At 51.6% G+C, this 24132-nt stretch overlaps 8 protein-coding genes across 8 annotated transcripts; 5 read left to right on the top strand and 3 right to left on the bottom strand.

Moving 5' to 3' along the window:
* Window positions 1–199: 199 nt before the first annotated feature.
* Window positions 200–594, top strand: BKA58DRAFT_398913 (60s acidic ribosomal protein-domain-containing protein; the record flags this gene model as incomplete). The annotated part of the gene is made up of 2 exons (XM_046171512.1): window positions 200–271; window positions 325–594. 2 exons carry the CDS (start codon window positions 200–202, stop codon window positions 592–594), a joined length of 342 nt encoding a protein of 113 aa, XP_046029753.1.
* A 657-nt stretch (window positions 595–1251) lies between these two features.
* Window positions 1252–2383, top strand: BKA58DRAFT_106033 (ribosomal protein S19-domain-containing protein). The gene is made up of 4 exons (XM_046163836.1): window positions 1252–1473; window positions 1576–1633; window positions 1713–1834; window positions 1885–2383. Exons 1-4 carry the CDS (start codon window positions 1437–1439, stop codon window positions 2127–2129), a joined length of 462 nt encoding a protein of 153 aa, XP_046029752.1. The 5' UTR covers window positions 1252–1436; the 3' UTR covers window positions 2130–2383.
* Window positions 2384–2500: 117 nt separating this feature from the next.
* Window positions 2501–4083, bottom strand: BKA58DRAFT_453133 (di-trans,poly-cis-decaprenylcistransferase; the record flags this gene model as incomplete). Its single annotated transcript, XM_046174453.1, has 3 exons — window positions 3110–4083; window positions 2641–3058; window positions 2501–2591 (listed from the first exon to the last, which is right to left on the bottom strand). The coding sequence occupies exons 1-3, from the start codon at window positions 3636–3638 to the stop codon at window positions 2501–2503; spliced, it is 1038 nt and encodes a 345-aa protein (XP_046029751.1). The 5' UTR covers window positions 3639–4083.
* Window positions 4084–4257: 174 nt separating this feature from the next.
* On the top strand, window positions 4258–7110 carry BKA58DRAFT_106028 (exocyst complex component Sec10-like protein). Its single transcript, XM_046163835.1, has 3 exons — window positions 4258–4444; window positions 4494–6181; window positions 6230–7110. The coding sequence occupies exons 1-3, from the start codon at window positions 4349–4351 to the stop codon at window positions 6972–6974; spliced, it is 2529 nt and encodes an 842-aa protein (XP_046029750.1). The 5' UTR covers window positions 4258–4348; the 3' UTR covers window positions 6975–7110.
* A 3657-nt stretch (window positions 7111–10767) lies between these two features.
* BKA58DRAFT_309041 (uncharacterized protein) lies at window positions 10768–12481 on the bottom strand (the record flags this gene model as incomplete). Its single annotated transcript, XM_046167221.1, has 4 exons — window positions 10768–11603; window positions 11659–11895; window positions 11947–12051; window positions 12103–12481. 4 exons carry the CDS (start codon window positions 12479–12481, stop codon window positions 10768–10770), a joined length of 1557 nt encoding a protein of 518 aa, XP_046029749.1.
* Window positions 12482–12578: 97 nt separating this feature from the next.
* BKA58DRAFT_105840 (uncharacterized protein) lies at window positions 12579–14053 on the bottom strand. Its single transcript, XM_046163834.1, has 2 exons — window positions 13619–14053; window positions 12579–13565 (listed from the first exon to the last, which is right to left on the bottom strand). The coding sequence occupies exons 1-2, from the start codon at window positions 13857–13859 to the stop codon at window positions 12673–12675; spliced, it is 1134 nt and encodes a 377-aa protein (XP_046029748.1). The 5' UTR covers window positions 13860–14053; the 3' UTR covers window positions 12579–12672.
* A 1193-nt stretch (window positions 14054–15246) lies between these two features.
* BKA58DRAFT_105806 (amino-acid permease inda1) lies at window positions 15247–17410 on the top strand. The gene is made up of 2 exons (XM_046163833.1): window positions 15247–15746; window positions 15798–17410. The coding sequence occupies exons 1-2, from the start codon at window positions 15574–15576 to the stop codon at window positions 17299–17301; spliced, it is 1677 nt and encodes a 558-aa protein (XP_046029747.1). The 5' UTR covers window positions 15247–15573; the 3' UTR covers window positions 17302–17410.
* Window positions 17411–19615: 2205 nt separating this feature from the next.
* On the top strand, window positions 19616–21144 carry BKA58DRAFT_418327 (uncharacterized protein; the record flags this gene model as incomplete). The annotated part of the gene is made up of 4 exons (XM_046172667.1): window positions 19616–19919; window positions 19971–20514; window positions 20569–20593; window positions 20710–21144. The coding sequence occupies 4 exons, from the start codon at window positions 19616–19618 to the stop codon at window positions 20806–20808; spliced, it is 972 nt and encodes a 323-aa protein (XP_046029746.1). The 3' UTR covers window positions 20809–21144.
* Between the last annotated feature and the right edge of the window lie 2988 nt (window positions 21145–24132).

Genomic DNA, 24132 nt, shown 5'->3' with positions numbered 1-24132 from the left:
GCGAAATCCCACCCGAAGTCAATATTCGCGGACCTCGAACTTTTCTTTCTGAACGACAACCTACAGAAGAACTTGTAGCTTCAGTCTCCGGCCCCGACGGTACGCATCACTTTGGACTCGGATCTAGCAGCGCAATACTGACAAGCCCAGGTTAAATCGATTGAACTCCTGTTCCAGACAAACCACCCCAACAATCACAATGAAGCACCTCGCAGCATACCTTCTCCTCGGTCTCGGTGGTAACACCTCTCCCTCCGCCGCGGATGTCAAGGTAAGAAGACAGCCTAATATAAATCGCCATACCGCGTTCTAACAATGTAAAAGGCCGTCCTTGAGTCCGTCGGTATCGAGGCTGACTCCGACCGTCTCGACAAGCTGATCTCCGAGCTTGAGGGCAAGGACATCAACGAGCTCATCCAGTCCGGTTCCGAGAAGCTTGCTTCCGTTCCCTCTGGTGGTGCCGGTGGCGCCGCTGCTTCCGGTGGTGGTGCTGCCGCTGGCGGTGCCGCTGAGGCTGAGGCCGCTCCCGAGGCCGCTAAGGAGGAGGAGAAGGAGGAGTCCGACGATGACATGGGCTTCGGTCTCTTCGACTAAACGCGTCGCCAAACCACCTCTGTCACGATGTATGATCCAGCAAATCTCTCGATCATCACGAGAATCATGCGCAACGAGTTCGATTTGGGGAGTGTCGAGCGTGCACTACAAGGGATACGGAGAAGGACACTGCGGCATTACTAGATTAATTGCCTGCTGAGATACCCGGAATGAAGCCATGCACCCTCAAACGTTCAGCAAGTGTACATGTGGTGTGTGATGCAAGGCTATGCCCGTAAAATGACAGTGACTTTTGAGCACGGTATTCCTGACTAGATATGCTTTGGATACCACTAATACCAGATCTTAGTCTGAGTTAAAGGCGCATTCTTACCTGCTTGCAACATGCGTCAGGTTTTGCGACTGGCGAACCGACAGTGAGATGTACAGGGACACCACAGTTACCATGACTGAACACAACAGAGAGTATTGTGCTCTAGGGAAAGCATTGAAGTGACACCTCGGATCCTCATCTAGACTTAGAGAAGGATAGTCGCGTGTTAACTCACTGCGTCATAGGATATCTCAAGTTGTTCTATGCATCTTATGTAAAGCGAGGTTGTGAGGGTTCCGTTGCAGGATTCACAAAAAGTAGTAACTGATTATGATTATAGAGCGACATTTCATCATCATAAGTATGTCCACATCAGTCCAGACGTTCTTGTTGGTGAATAGCATGATCGCAGCTGCCCGCCTGGACTGGCGCTAAAATGTCTCGCTTAGCGCACGGGGCAGCTACACCTCCAGGGCTCTAATTTCAATATCGCCCATCGAGAACTGACGACCGACAACTACCCTCGCGACCCCAACGAAGTTCTCCCATCACTTCGACAATCGCAAACATGGCTGACGCTGACTACGATCCCGAGGCCGCAGCTGGTACGCCTTTGCCCTTCGCACCAGCCGTTCCCCCACACCCGCACCGCTCTCCCTGGATACGTAGACGCACAATGTGAAGGACATAGCTAACGAACACAACAGCCCTTAAGGCCAAGAGGGCGTTCCGCAAGTTCTCCTACCGTGGCGTTGACCTCGACCAGTACGTCCTCCGATTCCCGCGACTCCTCGAACGCGCTGGAAATGCATACAAATGTGGCGGTATTCTGATCGGTATACAGGCTCCTCGACCTTGGCTCTGAGGAACTCCGCGACCTCGTCCACGCCCGTGCCCGCCGCAGGTTCAACCGTGGTCTTAAGCGCAAGCCCATGGGTCTCATCAAGAAGCTCAGGAAGTCCAAGCGTATGCACCACTGTCCGCCTGGTCGACGGATCATTGCTAACACAACACAGAGGAGGCCAAGCCCAACGAGAAGCCCGACCTTGTCAAGACCCACCTCCGTGACATGATTGTCGTCCCGGAGATGATCGGCTCCGTCATCGGTGTCTACTCCGGAAAGGAGTTCAACCAGGTCGAAATCAAGCCCGAGATGGTCGGCCACTACCTCGCCGAGTTCTCCATTTCATACAGGCCCGTCAAGCACGGAAGGCCGGGTATTGGTGCCACTCACTCCTCCCGTTTCATTCCTCTCAAGTAAACGAACTGGGTTTTGGTTGCATGGGTTCTTTCGTGGGGCGGATATGTACTTGATGACCTACAATGAATAAGGTGTTAGGTGCATTTACTCTCGATGGCTACGACGTACACAACGGTCACAGCGGGCATGAAGATATGGTGTAGATAGCACCACCATGACATTCGAGATACCTCCAAGACTGCTCCTTCAACCCGTGACATGCAGATGTGATGGTGACGCTGAAGTTGTTGGTCGATCAAACGAATGCGCTGTATTATACTTCACATTCAATGTTCACGTTATACCAAGACAAGTAAGCCAACGGGTCAATGGATAGTGGTAATCAAATTGGGTATTGTTATAATAAGAGAGTCGACAAGGATGTGATGCTGTTACCTTCCCAGGCGCATCTCGACCTTTGCAAAGTTGTACAGGGCTCGCAAGAAGACCTGATAGTTGACACCCTTGTTGTCTGGTAGGTGGCTACATTGCATGTCAGTAGAGAGTCCGTGGCTCAAGTAGAGCAACTTACAAGATTTCTGTCAACCTCAACTGCCACGGTGGGTATCCTTTGAGCTGCACGGTAGGACTGAACAGAATCAGAAGATCCGGTTCACTGGAAACGTGGTCGTTCAACTGTGCATCGATCAAATCCGTGTTGATCTGCTCTTGTCGTACGTCCCCTTTCTGGGCCATCTCGGCCAGTGTACGCGTCAGGTCGACGATGGTGTCGCGGCCGTCGTGTTCGGATAGGAGAAGGACAGTAAGATGCTGGCGTTCTTCACCCTTAAGGTCATCGTCTGCACTCTGGGGAGGCGTGTTGGGAGGAGAGTAGGAGGATAGGTGGGGTGCGCGGAGCGAAAGGGTAGGTTTGCGATGGGGCCCAAAGTAGGCCTCTAGGGTTGACCAGATGGAGGCGTGGGTTTGCGGGAGGTAGTTCTTAAGCACGCCTGTGGGATCGTGTCAGCATATGCTTTGCAGTCAGAACGTGAAATACTCACCCGTTCGTTCGTAAACACTGAGAAAGGGTATGCCGGCACTCGCTGCCCAAGCTGCTATCTCACAGACATCGTTCACTAGTCCTTCCAATCCGGCTGTGCCCTGACTTCCGTCGTCCTCTTGGTATTCAACTACCACACTGAGATGCTTAGGCAGCTTCTCCAGGTTCTTGACATCATGGGCGATGAACTCTGGCGTGCGGTGATGGTACTTGAGCAGCGAGACGACCTTGCCCCTGACAAGTCGGTAGGCGCGACGGAAGCGGAAGAAGATGCTGAATAAGAGAGCGACGACGTGGTAGATAGCGAGGTGGAGAAAGGTCTTGATGGGGCCTGCGAGTGGCTTGCGGTTCTGTTGGGCTGCGCGTTGGCGGCGGTCGCGGAGGGCCTTCTTCTTTTGCGCCTGCGTCTCGCTGTCGGATGGCTCGGAGGGGAGGAAAGGCTTGAGAAGTTCTTCGCGTTGCTGGACAGAGAGTTGTTTGCTTCGTCTAAAAGCGGCCTCTTGCGTGGGAGTCAGGCCTGTGGTAGCCATTGCGGGCGGTATATAGGTGTGAAGGAGAAAATGAGCTGGACAGTCAATGTCTATACCAGTGGACCAGGCGGTCGGTGTATGACAGAAAGGAGAGGAATAATGCGCGCGTTAGCTGGCCATGTCTGGCACATGTAAGATGATGAAATATCCCGGTGAGGCTGGTGCATACGAAGTACGTGTGGCGCCGTGCCTGCCGAGCACAGCCAAGTATGGACGCGCATCCTGCCTGCTCCGCCATGCGCTGAGGCGTCATTACGCAGATGCTGTCGCAAGTACTGTGAGGCTGTAGACAACGAACAGATTGTTTTGCATTCTTGTATACGGCCTACTCAGACAGGATTGGTGGCATCATAGTGCATGAGGTCACCCGTTGTTCGTTCGGCTGGAGCTGCTGTGACTGCGGACCTGGTACCGAGGCGTGGGGTGTCGACGGGTGCGACAAGCCACAGTCGCGACTCGGACATGTTACACGCTACATCACCACATGCAAATACACTGCAACAAGAAAGACTCACGCCCAGCGCCATGCGGGAGTGAAAGAGAGATATTCGCTAGCAATACCTGGCAACTTCATGCTCCGCGACAGCTCAATCACCAGCTCCAGGGCAACGGGGGGCATTGGCGCGCTGGGCCGCTACGATAGACGTCCGTGATATTAGACTCGAGTGATACCCAGCACCCAAGGCGCAGTTGCTCACCTCTCTGCAATCATGCAGCGCATCAGCTCCGATGGCTCGTCGGTACTCACCCACCAGACGTCGAGGAATTCGATACGCGCTCCGCAGTTCACACTAGAGAAGTTCACCGTAAGCAGCCGTACAGCTTCAGCTCAGCTTCCTTTGTTGACTCTCATAGAGCAAAGACTTCCTGGTCAAAGATTTCATCGAGGACCTCTCCCAGGTTGCCGTACCTGCGACACGACGATCGGGAGGTGCTGCCGGCCAGCAGACATTCGACCCCAAGCCGCTCATCCGCACGTTCGAACACGCTCTCACACGACTCAACAGTCTGTCTGAAGACCTAGAAGAGAAGGAAACTGAACTCTCCACGGCTGTGCGCCGTGCGGAGTTGCAACACAACCAGAATGTTGAATCTCTGGGGAGACGGCTGGAGACGGCCATGGACAAGTTCCAAAGGCTAGACAGTTCGCTGAACGGCAGTGACGAGGGGGGGTCAGACACTGGGGGGAACGTGGCCATGCGCATCGGAGAGCGACTCGAAGAGCTCGATCGCCAGCGGAAGCGAGCCCTGGACGCAAAGTTCCTGATCGAATGCTGGCAAGAAGTCAGCGAACGGGGCGAACTCATGATCCTCGAGGACCAGCGAAAGAACGGCGATATAGTACGATGCGCTGAGATTGCACGCCAACTGCTGCGCATCAGCACGCGTCTCGACCCAGAAGGCAGCCAGCGAGTCAACGGTGAGGTACAGAACGGCATGAAGAGGAGAACGGTATACCAGTCGAGACACAACACGAAGGAAGTCATCGAGAAGTTCTTGGAGAACCTGGAGCAGGATCTCCTTAGCAAGTTTCAGGAATGCTATGCGCGTCCAAACTACGCTGGCATGCGCGACTGTGCCATTGCGCTTAAGGGCTTCAACGACGGAGCTAGTGTCATTGGGACCTACGTCAATCAGCACTCTTTCTTCATCGACCGCATGCAGCTCAACGGCGAAGAGCTAGCGACGGATTTGGAGACATGGGACCGCCTTCAAGATCCCGATGCGGAGCCACCCGGTGTCGAGCCTACGCTACAGTCTCTGATCGACGAAGTCAAGATTGTCGTTCAAGATGAGTCTGCCATCATCAAACGAGCATTCCCTTACTACGAGGAGGTACTCATCAAGTTCCTCGAGCGCATCTTCCAGCAGTCGATACAAAGTCGGTTGGAGATGGTGCTCGACAAAGCAGGAGAGCTATCTTCACTCGCTTTTCTGCGCTCATTGCAGGCCTCTAGGAGCTATATCACTCAGCTGGTAGATGACCTTAAATCACATGGGTTGACGGAACACCCGGAGCCTGCTACTTCGGCGGTCGCAGCTACGCTTGATCAGCAGCTGGAAGAGCTTTTCTCCTCTTACTTCATCGGGGAGAAGTATATCGAGCGCGAAAAGAAAAATCTGGAGGAGTTGTATTCCTCGCTATTACTCAAGTTCACGATCTACCACTCGCGACGCAGCAAGATGCCCACCTCATACTTCGGATCGTTGGCCCAGCGAGGTAAGGAGTTGGCTGCATCCGCTCGTGATAAGTACATGGAACGCCTTGAGAGCACCGAGTTGCCCGCCAGTCAAAAAGCAACGCTGCTTCGCATTGCTGGCTTGAAGGAAGACCAACAGGAGAAGAAAGACATCGAGGTGACGGATGAAGACGGCAGACTGTCATTACCAGTCGCTAAGCGCATGCTTAAGTGGTTGGCAGAGGGTGTAGGCCGTGGACTTGAGCTGTCGCCAGGTAACGAAACGCCAAAGGATGTGCAGATACTACTCAACCTACTGCTACGACAGATGGGCGAGATTTACCTGGAGACTGCACTAGACGCGTAAGTTGAACCTGCCCACGCTGAATTACATTGCTAACACCAAAACAGTGCGCAAGACCATGCCGTTTCTCAAGAAAACTCCAAGACAGCTCCTGATCTCGCCCACTTCCCATCGCTGCACGCCATCACAACAATCCTACATCTTCTACAACAAACCACTACGACCATCGTCCTCCCTCTTTGCACACCCAACCTCACCATTCGCCGCGATATTGAGAAGTCAGCGAACAGCACGACTTCAACTCTCGAATCCAAACTATCCAACATCCTCAATCTTACACTCACAGCATCTCTCAACTGGGTGAGCAGATGTCTGTCTCAGCAAAAGAAGACTGACTTCCGCCCCAAAGAAGATGACCTGATGGTAACAACCGAAACACAAGCTTGTCGCGACGTCTCCGCGTTCCTGACCCGCGTCGCCTCTCAAGCCTCCGCCGCCCTCTCCGGCCGCAACCTCTCCCTTTTCCTTGCCGAACTTGCTCGCGGTCTGCGATCCCTCGTTCTATCCCACTTGCTCAAGTTCACCATCTCACAAGTCGGTGGTCTTAGTGTGTCCAAGGACATGAATCGCTATGTTGAGCTCGTGAGAGCATGGCCTACGGGCGATGAACTGGAGCCTGGTGCCATGGATGTGCTGACGGATGTCAGTACTTTGTTCATTATCGGGCCTGAGGCGTTGAGGGATAGACTTAGGGCTGCGGGTGGACAGGATGCGCAGGAGTTGAAGGGATTCATTGCTAGGAGAGATGATGTTGGAACTGTGGGGGTGCAGAGTGTGCTTAGTGGGTTGTAAAGATTTAACGTTCTCACAATATTTGCGTATCTACGAATGTATTACACACATGTTGAACCTGTACACGAAGTAGACGGCGAGCGTCATCCCGCACATGCGCCACAAGCTTCGTTCCCTCATCAACCAATCACCATGATGCCAGCATCCCGACGCCACGCACAGCCAAGCAACAAGACGTATGCAAAGTCCGGATGTCGCGGGTCTGGATGTGAACAATCGAGCTGGTAACTCAGGCCTAGAGGTCTCGATGCTTGGAAAGTGTGGTTCGGCGTATGTCATCAGTACATAGTGGGGACAAAGTGACGTCGAAAGTAGAGTGCCGCACTGCACAACATGTGGTATATGATAGGAAGTCATGTCTAGGTACAGGCATCTCGAATTCAACGTCCTCAGAAAGTAATTCCATAACCTCTCAGCTTGAATCAGTCGTACCTTCTACGAACGGACATATCCACTCAAACACCCTCGGACAATCCTCCCAACCGCAACCATTTGTATCACAAGCGCCCTCGTGGCGCTGCTCGCCTGCTTTAGCGGCAAATCATCATCGCACTCACGTTCACGCTCGCACTCGTCGAAATCGAGATCGAGATCGAGATCGAAGTCCCAACCGAGACGAAGTTCAAGCAAGCGCTCTACACGGTCCGGGCATCCACATAAGATGTCGAGAGATCAGCCGCATCGTTCGCACGCCCCGAGACGCGTTTACTAGGACTTCAGACTTTAGGGCTTTGGGATCGGTTTGTGTGGCTTGATGATGGGACGGAGGGGCAGGTATGGTGTGTATTGGTTATGTCCGCTACATAGTTGGTATACTCGAGATGTGTTGAAGTAAGATTTCGGGTGACAGGAACGGACACAAAATGAAAGACGGTATGAGCAGATTATTATGACGGATTAGTGCAGATGCGGCCAAATGGAATGACGACGGAAGCAAGGACGATATCGACGCATGATGGAACTTCGTCGTGGTATATTCTTACTTACCGCGAGAACGCAGATATTGAACGTTCAGTGAGACGTGATTCTGTTTAAGCATCGTCTAACTACTATCACACATGTGCAGTCCACTTTTGCCTTTACCTTCACCTTCGCGGTTGCTTCTCATCAACCACCACTTACCATACACTAGCGTGAAGCCAAGAGCTATCTAGGTACCCGAGTATAAATTGGGCTATTTCTGGACTTTCAACCTGAAGCACCACTCTCTAAACATCATCACGGTACGTTCCATCATCAAGAAACGCGAGACGAAGACTCAAGCAATCTACAAGACAAGTCGAGTCGCAAAGCCCAACGTTCGTCACATCACCAGAAGTGAAGTATTACGCCGGGCAGCCATGTCAGTGTTCTCAGATCATCATTGTACTTGGAAGTAGCTGACTAGATGGTGTTTAGCACTCAACACAATGACAACTCGCCCTTGCTTCGCCTTCCAGCTGAGATCCGAAATCAGATCTACAACTACGTTATAGGTGGCAATACTTATAAGCTGCATGCCGAAGCTGGGTGAGGCAGGAGATCTTACCGTTTCATCCAAGAAAGTACCGCTAGTTCCCGTTGGTGTGAGCAGACAGCTCTATCTCAAACCTGCCGCAAGCTCCATCATGACACGAGTGCACTTATATTCCGGAACAACATCTTTCAAAATAACCATTGCGGAATCGCCTCGGCGATGGGCGATTGGATGGGTTTATTGCAGCCGTATCAGGCGAGTGCCATGCAAACCATCGTATGGGAACTTTGGAATGAAGTCTTTAGAATGGAGATTTTGTCACTTCTTTTAATCGACTGGAAGGGGATCGAGAGGGTCCGGCTATCTTTTCGAAACTCCCCAAGCCTGCGCGGAGCATACTTCCAAAAGAGCATGAGAACTGCAGGTTTCGAGCCTGATGGAACAATCGAGCATGAAGAAGACATATTCACGATCACATGGTATAATCGTTCTCGCTAAGCTCATCAGTAAGTACCTATTGTACCGATCATTCCCCATCGCAGCTAACCGAAACCTCCAGACACCTTACGCCATCATGTCGCGTTTGGTCAGCTCAATCAGGAATGTCAGAACGTCTCAGTGTCCTCAGTCACGTCCTGAGACCCTCAAATTTCTTCTCTATAGCTAGCAGAGAAGCAAATATCAGACCACACTCTGGTTGTGTTCAAATGTTTTCTTCCTCCAAAAGCATGGCATTTTTGTGCTACTTTCCTGGTTGTTCATGAGATCTGCCGTTCTGCTATCATCAATGGACCGGAGAATTTCAGTTTCTTCCTAGCTAAAGCGATCAAATCCTCCCAGTCGTTGGACTGTCACGAAGAATTTGCTTTGACTTGCGTCTACTCTTATTTTGTTTATGCGCTGCGGCAACAGTCTCCAAACGATTACTATTTCGATAGTAAATAGGGTATCAAGGTAGTTGAACTGCTCTCAAGAACATTGATTCACATCATGCTTCATTGTGTGATCTTCCTATCTTCCATACTATCTTTTAACTTATTCTCTACCCCAATAGCCCAATGGTAATTATCCGCAATGACATAGTTGCGAGAAAACTGATCATCAATCCGCCGCAAGCCTCGAAGTGCGCCTTTACTCTGCACCGATTTCGCCTTGAGCCACTTCTGTAGTACCGCCATCAATATCTCTTCATAGACTGCCTCGAGCCGTTCAGACGTCTGCCGATTATCTTCCCACAGTAACTCCAGATAAAGCAAGTCTGACCTACATCGCACGTCAGTGAGAACACGTTACTGGACTACATCCATAACTCATAGCCCACACACCAGTGTATCCCAACCTCTATGTTCTTCCCCTGTATAGCGCTACCTATCTCCTCAAAGCATCATCGCAAAGGAATATTCGCTTCAATACCACCCTATTCCCACTCTTTCATAGCACTAATCCCCTCGTTCGTTGGTCGCGTTTTCGACAAGATCAAGTGATTGAGTGGCAGACACTCCAGCGCAAGCAATCCGAGGTCGAAATGGGTAAGCGCCGGGAATTTCGCTAGAAGGTTCGACGCAAACCATAATCTCGACTGCTCTATCACACTGTTCCTTTTGTCGAATAAACAAATAGAGGACAATGGTAACTCAAGCTTCCGTATAAGACATAGGTTATGTGCCTCAATCTTCTGCTAAAAGGTTGTGAGGAGACCTTGGTAGCCCTGTTTCTCGTGTACGGGTATGAGATTGAAGCAGTAAGTCCGCGCTTCTTGTGAGACTTGGCGGCTTGTTAACATGAGACTCCAGAGGATGGATAGCGCGGATGATTGGAGGGCTTGGGTAGTACGGTGGTAGCGGAGGTGAATATAGACTGAGAGTGAATCAGGGTCGCGTTTGTTGAAGAGGTATCGGTAGATTTGCTGTCTGACTTCTAGGGGAAGCCGTTCGAGAGACGAGCGGGTGATCTGAGTTGGAGGGGATGAGGCAATAGGGTTTAGTTTTACCGCAGATAGGGACGCCGTGATGTCGTCTAGTATTGCGGATGAGTAAGGCATGACTGAGAGATGTTGCCCGATGGCGCCGCAGTATCTTGAAGATGGATACAGAGTAAGTTGAGGGATTAAGTAGGTAGAGCTATGGTTGACTGCGTGTATTGTTGATGAGAGACTGTACCTGGGTAGATAAGTTGGCTAGGGGAATGCGCAAAGTCGAAACCGCGGCATCTCGTAGCCTACCTAGGTAGATTCGCCACATGTACTCGCAGAGAAATGGCACCCCCATTCACTCGACCTGTCAGCGCTTCCTAGCAAACAGTCTAGCTCATTACTCTCTTCACGCGCTCGACAAGTCGCTACAATCTTGCTGGCTTATCGAATGCAAACAGCGACCTCCCCTTCTTCTCACCATCTTGCCATACCCATCCGCTTTTACCCACAATCTCACCCACACCACTGGCCATATGTCGCAACGTACTCTCATCTCCGTGGTTCGAGAGGAACCGTTTATTGCTGCTCTTCAAGCGACCAATAACGTGACCACGAAGCGGGCTGCCGTCGCGGTTGAACTCGACAGTGTACGTCTCGACAACAGCCTCGCCCTCTGGGTCGAAAATGAGCTCCGGCGCTGGCACATCAGTTATTTGTGGCGGGAGAGGATTTTCGATCGGATAGTCTCCTTCTCTTCTAGCCTCTTTTGACAGTATCACGACATACTGATAGCTTAGAACACCGCCATTGCAAAGCACCAGTCCTTTTTGGCCTTTACCGTCTCTCAATTGCCGAGTCATTTCAGTGAGCGCATGCATCGAATAGTTGTTGCCAGCTCCACCGAACGACGTGAGACCACCAAGTATCGTCAATGGCTTTTGACGACCAACGATAGGTAGCCCCAGATGCTGCGCCGCAATTTTAGGTACGATAGGAAAGCAAGAGTAGATGTCAACGATGTCCATCTCTTCCCTAGTCGTACCAGACACCCTCAAACTAGCATCGATAGAGCGCGATATACTGGGCGAAGAGTAGAAGTTCGGTCGTTTCCAGAACTCATCGGCATCCTTCGTCCCCGCGCCACCAAGCGGATACACCCATTTCGACTCTGGAACACCTAGACTTTTGGCGAAGGAATTCGATGTGAGGATGACTGCAGAGGCAAGATTAACCGTGTTGAAGGCGTTCATAAGCAAGGGATCTGCGCGTGTCATGTAAGCATTTGTTCCTGATACGGGAAAAGAAGAAGAACCCACAAGGATAGCATATCATCCTGTTCTTCTTCCCAACAGTCTTGATGTCTTCTTCACTACTTGAAGCTCCTTGACTCCATGCGTACTCATTGTCCTTTGCGACGTCTGCGAATTCAGCATACAGCTTTGCACTCTCTTCGTGGTTTGCCTTCAGCGTCTGCCCGCGATGCGCACGAAACGCGTTTTCGTAAAGTGGGTAGACATGTATTGGCGCACCAATCTTGTGAATAGCACCGAGGTCTTTGCCAGAGTCAGTAGAAGAAAGGGTTTGCCAGAGAGAGGAAACCGCACTATTTCCTAGGTCGCGACCTGTTGGTGTGAAGACCGAATCTACGGCTTCGGACGGAGTTGTCCAACCTGGTGGAGGAAGCTTCTTTGCAGCTGCGCATACAGACACTGATACAGTTAGTGATGTGTGGAGACGGCAGAAAGGCATGCGGTGCGTACACGAAGCTAATGCTTCGCCCCCAGTTACAATCGCGACTTTACATTCGCCTTTTGCAATCCTCTTAGCGGCCTCGTCGAACAGCTTTCCTGGTTTATCGCCTCCATGTTCGGAATATCTCTTCCATTTCAGACTCTGATCAACGCCTAGCTTCTCTGCCAAAAGCCCGGGTAGATCTGGATACGGCCAAGTCCACGTCTTGACGACATCGATGCTGTCGATTGCTGACTGCAGATCAGTCTTCGAAAGAGATGCAGTATCGTTGATGGCTTTTTGGATGGCTTCCAGCATTAACGTCGCGGGCTCCTTCGCATCCGCGACAGCGGTGGAGCGGTTCTTGATGTCGCCTACGCCGATGATCACGGGGATATTGGCGGACATCATGTCGTATTATGAGATTAACCGTAAGACAGGCGCAGTTTAACCTCTCGGTCGCGAGATGCAGTTTTATTTAAGTCACGTACTCCGTGATTGAAGGCATGGCTTCCATTGCATGTCAGAGAGTCATGATTGACGTGAGGAGTCCGATTTGCCGAGGTACAAACGACGCGAACCACTGCGGCACGCGCTGCTCATGTCCTCGACGCGTGAGTTCCGGTCATCGCGATTGATGCATTATTTGCAACAGTCCTCCAATCTCTCCATGCAGCGTATAACAATACGACAAAAGCCTGTCCCTCGGGATTGATACCGTCGAGCGGCGTTCGCTGACCCTCCTTCAGGGAGTTGACCACAGGGGCCGCAACACCAGTTTCCTCATCTAGATGGCGACTGACAGACTCCAACTTACGCGTCGCCCATCCTACATACCGTTCCCCGAATATGCCAGGCTCGAGGACCGCCATTCTGAAGACCGTAGCTGCCATTGACGCTGTCCCAGCAACCTCTGCAAACCATGTCTCGTCGTCGAGATAGTTGCGCAACAGGCCCGATGCATCAGTATCAGCCTCTATCGCGCCGTCAAGAATGCCTTTGGTCATATCCAGTAGCATCTTCTGCTCATCAGCGGTTTCCGACTCATATTGAGATTTGCGCAATGTTGCTAGGACCCTGGTCATCCCAGCTGCAGCCCAGGCATTGCTCGTACACCATGCGCCATCATCGCTCTTTACGCTGTCTGTGCCCTCGACATTGGCGATGTGTCGCCAATACCCTTTCGACGTGCCCAGTACCTCGCAGTATAGCTGGCACTGCCGTACACTCTCTTTCACCATGCTTATGTCTAGGGTGAAGATGCCGTGGTATGCAAGAGCAGGCGGTACCATGTAGATGAAGTCTGCCCACAAGGAAGGGTACGCATCACGATGCGATATCGCGCCGTTGGTGTATCTGGGTGTGGTGGAGAGTAGGTCGTGCAGCTGGCGATTTACGGCGGATAGGTAAGCATTGTCAGGCGCTTGAAAGGATGTCGATTTGTAGAGCAACAAGGCGGGAATGCAGAGAGACGTTGGATCGGACGACGAGCCTAGCCACTGTCATGAGCATGCATTGTTTGACATCTGAGAAGAGAGAGCTTACCGTTACCTTCGCACAGTCTCGCACTATTCGTCTGTATGAACGGCTTCACATATCGCAATGCTTCTACATCATCCACCGTCAACTTTGGTATCTCGCCTCGTGGAAACGGATCATGAAAGACACTGTGTCGAGGACCTCTGTACTCGAGTAGCGCTTCAAATACGGTACCGTACTCCCAGCTGTGTGACGCACTTTCTTGCGCCTTGGAGAGCACTTTGTCAATCACAACCTGCGGAATCATATCGCCAACTCCCCGATCGATGCTTTATGTTGGTTCTCAAACTTGACGGGGATTGTACATTCGGGGCGCGTGCATACATGTCTGCGGTGTGACGTTTGCGACGCGCGCGTATGCTGTCATGCTGCGCCTTCGCTTCCTGCCGCAGGCAGGCGCAGAAAGCTTGGTGAGGGGTTATTGTTCCTTCCAAGGACTCCTCCCGAAGCTTGACCCAGCCAACTCGACAGGACCACGAGAATGACTCAACTTACGCTTTGGGATGTGATCGATTTGGGGGGCTGTTGTAAGCTTACCCGACCGAGCATAGAAGTCGCGTTTGCCTGATATCCTGGATCATGTCTGCTCAAAAGCAGATGAGAGGTGTATGCTCCAAGAGCACATGTCGCATCTTGCTACCTGCCTTCAAGAGCGCATGCAGGTGGGCTGGCTGGTATCAGGAGACCCACATATTGGTGTGCGCAGGATTGCAGGACTAACCGTGTCGACTGGGGTGGATACCCGCGCAGTATCACCGGACCGACGTTTACCAAAGCTGACAACCATGTTTTTTCTTGAAGGTTGGCAAGTAAGTACTGGGAGTGAAGTGCGATAGAGGGTTCCGTCACTCCGGAATCCGGGTACATGCTAAAGCTGTTAGATTGATGTCTGGTATGACAGTGGGTCGCGCCATAGCTGTATGGCCCTAGGGATGATGTACCCACAAGAGACCCGCAGTGAATATCCTCTAAGCGACGTCCAAGCTTCTGAGATCCTGTCTGGGTGAAAGTGTTACGTTTGAAAACCTCAACGGAACGAATGCTGGAGATAAGAGTAGCACAGTATGATAATGAAGGAGGCCTAATAGCAGTGCAGTTGATTGTCAAGATTTTCTAAGCGAATACCAATATGCCGAGCTACTGCGTCTCTTGTTATACGGCGCATACAGTCTTGGTTGGCATCATCGGCGGCTTGTCCGGTGAAACCAAACAATCGCGTCGCCGGATGAAGCAGGAACCGCCATCCCCGCAATCCCCAGATTCTGCAGTGAACTGTCAGTCAGTGCAGTCTCCATGCGCTCCGTGATCGGCTCCATGTCTACCCAGATCCATCTCGCAAACCATCGGCGGGTACCTCGAGTGCTAAGCTTCTAGGCGTATTTCCAGAAGCTTGTCCAAGCTCTAGGCACGCCCAGCTGGAATCTCACCCTTACAAACCGCGCGGTTTCCATCGGCTCAGATCGTTTTTTATCTCACTTCGCACGTCGGCAGCATCTTCAGACACCAACAGATGAACAGTGCCCATGGCGCAACAAGTTAAACCCGAAGGAATGCGCAGCGCGCAGCGGGAACGTCATCAGACGAGTTGAGCCCTGGCCTGCAACCATCACTGCGCTCGAGGTGATTTCCCCCGCCTTTTCTACCGGTAGTTCGCACTACCGCATAGTGATTGGTTCCCCAGACTGCGTTCTAACAAGGGTCTGAGCTACGATCGTCCCATACATTCGATAAGGACTTGGCCACCGAAGCCGTACCACGTTTGGGTAGGTCCGAACTGCGAGCGTGGAATAATCTTCCTCTCGCGCCGGCCCATACTCCACATTTGCAAAATCCGCTATTACGACCGGCGCATTCTTCAGCCGCCTTTGACATCCCATTCTATATAACCGTCTAGCATCGCCTCCTAGTTAAAAGCAAGATTGGTAGCGCCGACCAAGCCTTCCTCTTGTCACGTATTAGCCATGCCTAACCACCACATGGTCGACGAGAAGCCTGAGGCTGTGCCATATGGCTTCGAAGAGAACCAGGTCGGCTTCGAGGAGCCGTTTGTTCACGGCGCCGCTACTGTTGGCGGCGAAACTGGACGAGGCGGAGACACACATCGTGGACTGAAGAGTCGACACATCCAGTTTCTGTAAGTCCGCGACCTCTTGTGTCGCTGATCCAATCGCTAACACCTCACCAGTGCGCTTGGTGGTGCTATCGGAACTGGTCTCTTCATCGGATCTGGATCTATCCTAGCCCTCGTCGGCCCTGCTCCCTTATTCATGGCCTACCTCAGTATGATGCTTGTTGTTTACAACGTCATGAACAACTTGGCTGAAATTGTCACTTACCTTCCCATGCGTGGTATCACCATCCCTTATTTCATCAAACGCTTCGTAGATCCGAGTCTCGCATTCGCCGCCGGTTGGAATTATTGGTACGCCTATGCGATCTTGGTCGCCGCTGAAGCCACAGCCGGAGCCATTCTTCTGGAGTACTGGGAGACGCCTGTCCATAACGCTGTGTGGATTACCATCTTCCTCGTTGTGGTCTTGTTCCTAAACATCGTCGCAGTCGAGGTTTTTGGAGAAGCGGAGTTCTGGTTCGCTTCTATCAAGTTTATTACCATCATCGGTCTAGTCATTCTCGGCTTTGTGATCATGTTAGGTGGCAGCCCTAACGATCAAGGGAGGCTCGGATTTAGATATTGGAACAACCCAGGCGCATTTAAACCGTATATCGTGCAGGGGAACTCCGGGCGTTTCCTGGCGTATTGGACAGCCTTCGTCCGTGCCGGGTTTGCCTTCATCACTTCGCCCGAATTGATCGCACTCGCTGCCGGAGAGACTATTGCCCCACGCCGGAACATTCCCAAGGCTGCTGGTCGCTTCGTTTACCGTCTCGCCATCTTTTACGGTCTGGGTAGCTTTATCATCGGTGTTATTGTCCCATCAGACGATGATCGCCTCCTCAGCGGTAGCTCCAACGCTTCCGCTTCTCCCTTCGTCATTGGTATCCAGCGTGCGGGAATCGCAGGTCTAAACCATGTCGTTAACGCGGCCGTCTTGACATCAGCATGGTCCGCCGGAAACGCATTCTTGTTCTCCGGATCCCGTGTCTTGTATGGTATGGCTCTCAACGGAGAAGCCCCCAAGATCTTCGGCAAGACCAGCAAGAAGGGCGTACCGTACGTGGCCGTTCTCGCTACGTGGGTTATTGGACTTCTCGCGTACTTGAATGTCTCCAACACGGGCGCCCAGGTCTTCTTGTGGTTCTCCAACATCTCCACCATCTCTGGATTCATTGCCTGGATCGTCGTCATGATCACCTACATCCGCTTCCGCAAGGCCATGATCTTCAACAACCTGCTCGAGTCTCTGCCCTATCGAACACCATTCCAGCCATATCTTACATACTTCGTCCTCGGTGTAGTGTCGCTCCTGACTCTCACCAACGGCTTTCAGGTCTTTGTGCCCGCCAACTGGTCCGTTTCCGACTTCCTTGCCGCTTACATCACTATCCCAATCTTCATCGTACTTTACGCTGGCCACAAGATCTACTTCAGGACGCCGTTTGCTATCAAGGTCGAGCACATTGATGTCACGACGGGTGTGCGCGAGATGAACGAGTTGTGCAAGGACGATATTACCGGTGCGCCTGTGCCGAAGAATGTTATGCAGAAGATCTGGTACTGGATTGCTTAGAGTAGCACCAGAGAGCAGTTTTGGATGATTTTAGCGGGCTTGCTTCAGAGTCTTTTACTTAGTAGACGTTACCAATCGACTAGATCATATTAGTTGATCTTTCTAGTCCATGCGACTTAACGATTTCTTCCTGTGAAGTGGAAGAACATAGTACGTTCTCTGCGTGCAAAAGCAACCATGTTATCGCGTAAGGAAAAGGTCGGCCAACCACATCGTGCATGCGAAGAGTGCGGCTGAACACCCCGCCAAGGCGCAGCCTGATCCAACTTGACGGCCTTCACTTCCCCCTTAGACTTCTGATACATCACCGCATCTCGCTATCATCGATTTTTGTGCACATACCGTTGTGCACCGGCCGAGACACACTTAGGTATCGAGGTCATCATGATTTGGTACTGGAAGCAAGGCAAGCTCACTTCCACTCGCTCAAGACTGTTATATACTTACACGCCGGACAAATACCCAACAACGAGGCTATGAATCGTCTTTCGATAACGTCTAGGAGATAAAATGCAGCTCCATCGATGGCATAATCACCTTATGAGACTCGTCAATAGATGGTGCCGTCAGAACAGTCAGTCAAGCAATAGTAGCACGAGGCTGACGGCGTGAAATCTCGGTAAGCTTGACAGCAGCGTGGAATGGAAACACCGCAGCTCACATCTAAAGTGAACTTTTGCTATTGTATCAACACTCTCAAGCAACTGTTGTATTACTTTTTGTTGCAATTCGTAAGGTCGTCACATCAGCTTCTGTGTGAGACATGTTTGTGCGTACTTCTTCTCTTTTGCGAGAACAGGATTTCGAGCGTCATACACATATTCGCGGTAACAATAGAAAAGGCCGCAGTGATGAAGGAGGTATTCAACCCGCCTCGATTGGCAAATGGATTGACAACGATGAGGCTGAAAGCTTCAGGGTAGAGGCGGTGTAGGCTTCCATAACGACCAATCCTACTTGAACAACAACTAAGACCCAAGGGCCATGGACGTGCAGTTAAGGAGGGCCAGCAAAAGATGCTATTCGGCTTCTAATTGTGTAATGGTTGTCTTCGCTGTCTGTCAAGGCCGAAGGATCCAGTCGAGCTGCAGACCTAGGCGCTTGCCATCTATGTTGGCATCGTGGTGGTGGCAACATCATCGCAAATAGCCAGGCGCAGGGCTTTTGATGCAATTGACGTAAAACCCTGGACACCGTCTCGTAAGAAGGCAATGTCATGAGCGTACTGCTCTGATAGGCGCAGCCCATCACAATCCGTGGAGCGCCATTGTCGCACAGCGTATACAGCTGCGAGGTAGAGTCATCTGATACCGCGAAAGCGCGGCAGCGGCGCAGACGAATCGTCGAACAGGGGCCGTCTTGTCGCTGTTGGACGACCACATTGCGCGGCAATCCGGGATGAATTGTGCTTGTTGCCTGACTTCCAAGATCTGATCTGCACACTGTCCGTGAGCCGCCCTCTAGTAACAACGGTTCGAGGATGTGAAGAACAAGCTGTCGGTTCAAGAGCGCAGATGTGACACTTGACGGCGGGGTTGCTAAAGTTTGGCGGTCTTCGGCCCCAAGATTCGCTTGTCAACTAGCAGGAGCACTAAACTCAAGAGCTTCAGCGCTGCTTCCCTACAGCCGTCCATTCCAATCTTTGACGATATCTTTGAGAATGCAATCCATTTCGCGCGGAGCTTTCGGCACGGTTCGAGTCAGACGTCGTAGCGAGCCATTTTCAGCTTCCCGGGAATGTTATCTCAGTATGCATGTCCACACACCATCCCACGACCCCGGTCGACTCTTTGAACGCATCAGCATAGCCTCCCAAGGCCACGAAAGAGAGCGCTTACTATGGCTGCTGATGGCGCGTGGATCATACATGTGGCTGTCTCGACCCATGTGCGACCGCATCGTTCCCTGGGCTCGCCGTCGAGCCTATTACGACGTCTACAGTCATAATTCCGGTGAGAACTTGCTTGCGTCCGGTTGTTGTGGTCCCAGAGAGGGCCTCAAGCGGTGTAGTGAATGGTGAGACATAGGAGCAATGATTCGATCTCTCAAGGGCCAACTCATGCATATTCTGCGCTTCGGCGCGGCATTCTGGTGTTGCATATCTGCCTGACAGCTCAGAATGAGGCTCTTGAGGAGTGAGGGGTGGCGACAGGCCCGTAGTCATCGTTGCGGTGCCATATCTCCTCTGATAGATGAGTCGGCTGTCAGCGAACCGTAGGTACTTATACCACCGAAGGCTCCTAGATGATAGCAGCTATCCTTCACAGCTCCCCCAAATACTTCGCGTATTTCCAAACAGTTCCAGTATATCGCAATGTCAATCCAAGGCAGCTCTTACCACGGTAGTGGTGGACCTTCAGTCAAGGAACGCGTCAAAGCCTTACACGACCACAGTGAGCTCTTCGAGACGATCGCCACGTATCCACAAGCTGCGATTTACGAGACCTTTCCCGAACTTTTTGCGCTAGCTCTTTACTATGTGCAAAGCGAAGTCCACCGATGTAAAAGAGCCGTCGACTGCTACCGGCAGGAGAACATGCAGCCTGGAGAATCCACTGCCCATGAAGCTGATTATAAACGGGTAATGATGGATCTAGTCAGCTCTCTGCTACTTCTTGGTGAGTATATCACGTGTTATGAGCATTCGTGATAGCTAATACAATTGCAAGAACGCTTCGTCCAGGCTTCTCGGCAGATGAGTTCGTCTACGCCGCCCACGAAGGCTTCCATGGATCTATACCGCGTCAAGAGTCGTGTTGAAGAACCTGGTAGGCGCGGGGCAAACGGAGAAATATCGTCGATGTATGGCCAGGAGGGTGGGCCTGTACCACCCAATGTGGCCACGGTCGATGACGAAAACCTCTCGCCGATGGCGCGATTCATATGCGAATGGCTCCTGAATCCACTAGTCGACTATATCGTTGTGCCTCCTAGGGACCTTTTGTTGCAGCTGCCGACGTTCAGACGACGGTGTGCAGTTGAGGACAACAACATTGACAGCCGGAGGGTCAGCGACAGGACGATAGAAGCCGTCGCCGAGGCATTTGTTTACGTATCAGCCACACTGATTTTGGTCGCCCCTATCGCTACCTTCACTGTCGTCAAGGAACAGTCGCAAAGGCTCGTCATCATGCCGTTGTTCTGTCTGCTGCTAGCAGCATCAGCACAGTTAATGGGATCCAGCGCAAAGCCTTCGTTCATTCTGGTCATCGCGTAAGCATATACATACGATCTCACTCTCAGCCATGTATACTTACATTGTGATAGATACTTTCAAGCAATGGTGTTTTACGTGGGTAACTCGAATGACGGATAGTTCTATGTGTGAGTTGCGACGTTCTGGTTGTACCACGACGGCGCTGCACGCCTGTTTTGCTTCACCGCTTGTTGGAACTAAGACCGATACAGAATGCCAAACACTTAACGACACCACGAGTCATACCCCTGGAAGTCAAACCACCACCACCAGCTATCGTTCGAAAGCGTCAATATTTTACACCAGAGTAGTCACGAGGGATTACGTATCTCACTATAAACATAACATTTTTTATCCGCCCATTTATTAATGCAGATAGTAGCAGCTCTCAAACTATTTCGAGGCGGCATTACCATAGCCGCATCTTCATCCTCGTATAGAGATGGCTTGCGACAACTCGTCGTCGCTGTTGTGATTATGAATTGGTTTGATCGTCTGGACCTTCGAACACACCTGGGCAGCTTCGACATATCGACGGTGCACAAAGCATGCATGCTGAGAGGGTATTATTTTCGGTGCACACAATATGAGCTTGCCTATTCTGCTAGCAACCCGATGCGCAAGGCTGGCTCCTGCTGTTTGCCTGGACTCTCAATCCGTGTCCGATAAACCTCCGCCACAAGTCGCTTACAGACCCACCAACGCTCACAAATTCACATACTATACAGTTTTGATACTATCAAGTGTCCCAAGACATCACCTCGCAGGCTTGTTTAGGTCCTTTTCTCTCACAAGCTCGCACATTCTCCTCAGAACGTAACCGGATGCGTCCTTCTCTCGTTCTCCGAGCATCATGGCGCGTAGCAAGCCTGTGATCTTGAACCGGACTATCGAGAAAGCCAGTACGGCTGTCATGACTATGAGCAAGGCCGAGAAAGAACTGACCACATCACAGGGAATCCGTCTCCTCCGGCTCCGCGCGTGAGCGAGAACCAGACCCCGCGACCCATTGAGAGCGGCAACGACAAGCAGCTGGGGGACAAGGCCGGCGACAGTAACACGAAGTGCAACAAACAAGCTACTCCCACAAGTAATGAAGCGCGCACAGCCGCCTCTTAACCATCCCGGTCCTCTCAATCAGCGGTATTGCCATCGGAGGAGCTTTACGACGCGTCCCCTCCCTTTTTCGCTAAAAGCTACTTGCACGCACGCACACATGGCATACACCACTCGAAGCGCACGACATTGTGCAGAGGAAACTAAAGGATGTTGGGAAACTCTGCGGTCCTTCTCTCATACGCACGAGCTGCGCCTGGGGCTATACGCATCAATTGTGTGCCTAGTTTTCAATCGACATAAGGTCATAGTACGTGATGGGGATAATTGAAGCCTACAAGCTGCATGGGCAGCTAGAATCTTCCTAAAATATTCTCAGAATGTGCAGTAACATATAAATGGCATCGTTCGTAGTCATTGCTATGAGAAACGCATAGCTAGAGTCCATCCGCTGCCGCTCATCTCGCAAACCCTGCTGCAGCCGAGCTCCAATATCTGATATCACGTCTTCAACATCATTGCTGACTCACCGTCTCTCGCATCTACATATAGTATCGTCTTTCACATCCTTCAGTATCGCCGCTCTCAACGTCAACAGTGCGCAGCGTAGCTTCCAAGACACCTGGAAAAGGCCTTGAGATGCTTCCAAGGCGACTGAGTGGACATGTTGTCTTCTGTCACGAATGATCCATCAGCTAGGCCATTACGCTCGTGGATAACATGCCCTTGTTGCTCGTCTAACCAAGTCGCCAAGCTAGGAATAGCGCCGCACCCGTGCTATACGACTTTTCGCATGATGTTTGTATGTGGGGCCTTCGTGGATCGATTTCAGGCTGTACCGGAAGAAGTAGGTGCTCTCGTGTCGTGGAGAAGATCGCTTAATGTTCGGCGGAGCACGTGCTGCTAGTTTACGGGAGGATGGAAGTCTCGGAGGATTCGGTTACATGCTTGGATGATCTGTTAGCTTGTGTTGAGAAGCAGAATCGGAACACGGGAAGGAGGTGGTAGCCATCAAAGGGGCAGTCGCCCATCCAAAGACTCAGAAGGTCCTTTGGATAAGAGCGCATAGAGTCTCTCACATGAAGGCGCTGCTGCTCAACAGTGTATCCGTCGTCTCCGTTGCATTGGTGCTGATCGAAGGGATGCAGAGCTTTCCGCAGCCATCGCAGACGCTGCAGAATGTAGGTATACGGCCCCGTGGATGAACAAGCGTGCCGAGTAAGAGTCATTAGTGCAAGAATGATGTTGAAAAGACCTTGGAAACGAATAGCAGCAGGTGACATTAGGTTCCCAGGGGATGCAAGAGAACCCAGGGATCAGAGTCGAACTATTGGGAGATCAGAACGCACTGGCACTCAGTGCCAAGGATGGAGGACGTCGGCGAGGCGGGCAAGATCCGCGCGACACGACGAATCTATTATTATTTCGACCCTGCCGGACTTATCTGTAACACTTCTTATGTGATTATGTAGTCAAAGATTGAATGCCGCTTATAGGAAACGCGATGGTGAGCGGATTGCTGCCTGGGGTGCGCAGTCTTGCCGCTCGGCGTCTGCTGAGATCCCGCTGAGGAACTTGAAGGCGCCCGCTATATTCCACATGGCGACCAGATATTGCGAAATTTACTCATGAGAGTACTCGGCCATCGCATAGTTGGGAATCCCTCATGTACGCTACCTACGTATAGATAGCGCGCAGTACGTTCACCAACGATTCATTATCGAGTGACGCCTGGAACTTCGTCGCAGTCCAAGCACTTCAGTATCATGGTTTGCTGTAAATCTTTTTGGTAGTTCTCTTCGCGAGTCAGAATTCGCCAGGCAGCAAGAGCTGTCAATTTTGTTTAAGCCGACAATGCGCATGCTGGCCTTAGAACGAGAATGAGCAACAATCAGCTGCGAACATGTTATGCCTTGCACCTGTCCCTGCTATCTGCAACAACAAGACAAACGCTTTCTAATCTGGTTCTATCACAGCACTACCTAGCTGTCCACTCGACCATATGCCCGTTTTGATCTCAGTGTCGCAGTGTGCCCCCGCCCTAGCATCCAACAGGTGTGCGGTTGAGATAAGCATTTCCCGCAGGTCATAGTAAACGAACGGTTGAAGGATGAACGCTGCAAAGCGCGATGCGGGTAAGTCGAATGGGAGGGTGGCATTCTGTTGCAATTGGTACGCTTGCAGTCGGGAGTGTGATGCGCCTAGCGTCGATGGCTTACCATGGTTGGGGAAGGATAACCCCAGACATTGGTTTTGGGAACAGGCCGCATCTGAAGCCACAAGATTATTCATGGTTTTGAACTATGTCAGTGTGTGGGGGTGCCTCTCTTGTCTTGTATCCATTTTGTTATAACCCCATCCGTCGCGTTCAGTAAAGTCCATAGCGAAGGTGTTGAAATGCCGCGTCAATTGCCGTGTTTCAACGCACGAGTATAATGACCCGCAGACGCCTTGGATAAAGGATCGGTTGTGCGCATTTCCAAGCGTGGTGTATGGTGTTTCTCTTGACGCCTTCACACCGTTGTTGGGTGTTTGCGGGATCACTTCAACGGCGGCGACAGTGCGAGAAGGCGCGCAGG

Source organism: Alternaria rosae (assembly GCF_020736505.1).
Source record: "Alternaria rosae strain MPI-PUGE-AT-0040 chromosome Unknown BKA58scaffold_2, whole genome shotgun sequence".
NCBI lineage: Eukaryota > Fungi > Ascomycota > Dothideomycetes > Pleosporales > Pleosporaceae > Alternaria > Alternaria rosae.
Note: the sequence above shows the minus strand (reverse complement) of the source record. Positions and strands in the feature narration are given on the sequence as shown.

Coding starts and splice junctions, on each gene's coding strand:
- BKA58DRAFT_106033 (XM_046163836.1), top strand. CDS start 1,437: ATGGCTGACGCTGACTACGATCCCGAGGCCGCAGCTG. Junction 1,634..1,712: donor CGTGGCGTTGACCTCGACCA/GTACGTCCTCCG, acceptor ATCGGTATACAG/GCTCCTCGACCTTGGCTCTG. Junction 1,835..1,884: donor GAAGCTCAGGAAGTCCAAGC/GTATGCACCACT, acceptor AACACAACACAG/AGGAGGCCAAGCCCAACGAG.
- BKA58DRAFT_106028 (XM_046163835.1), top strand. CDS start 4,349: ATGCAGCGCATCAGCTCCGATGGCTCGTCGGTACTCACCCACCAGACG. Junction 4,445..4,493: donor TCACACTAGAGAAGTTCACC/GTAAGCAGCCGT, acceptor TGACTCTCATAG/AGCAAAGACTTCCTGGTCAA. Junction 6,182..6,229: donor CTGGAGACTGCACTAGACGC/GTAAGTTGAACC, acceptor ACACCAAAACAG/TGCGCAAGACCATGCCGTTT.
- BKA58DRAFT_105840 (XM_046163834.1), bottom strand. CDS start 13,859: ATGATTCCGCAGGTTGTGATTGACAAAGTGCTCTCCAAGGCGCAAGAA. Junction 13,566..13,618: donor GAGACTGTGCGAAGGTAACG/GTAAGCTCTCTC, acceptor GACAGTGGCTAG/GCTCGTCGTCCGATCCAACG.
- BKA58DRAFT_105806 (XM_046163833.1), top strand. CDS start 15,574: ATGCCTAACCACCACATGGTCGACGAGAAGCCTGAGGCTGTGCCATAT. Junction 15,747..15,797: donor AGTCGACACATCCAGTTTCT/GTAAGTCCGCGA, acceptor ACACCTCACCAG/TGCGCTTGGTGGTGCTATCG.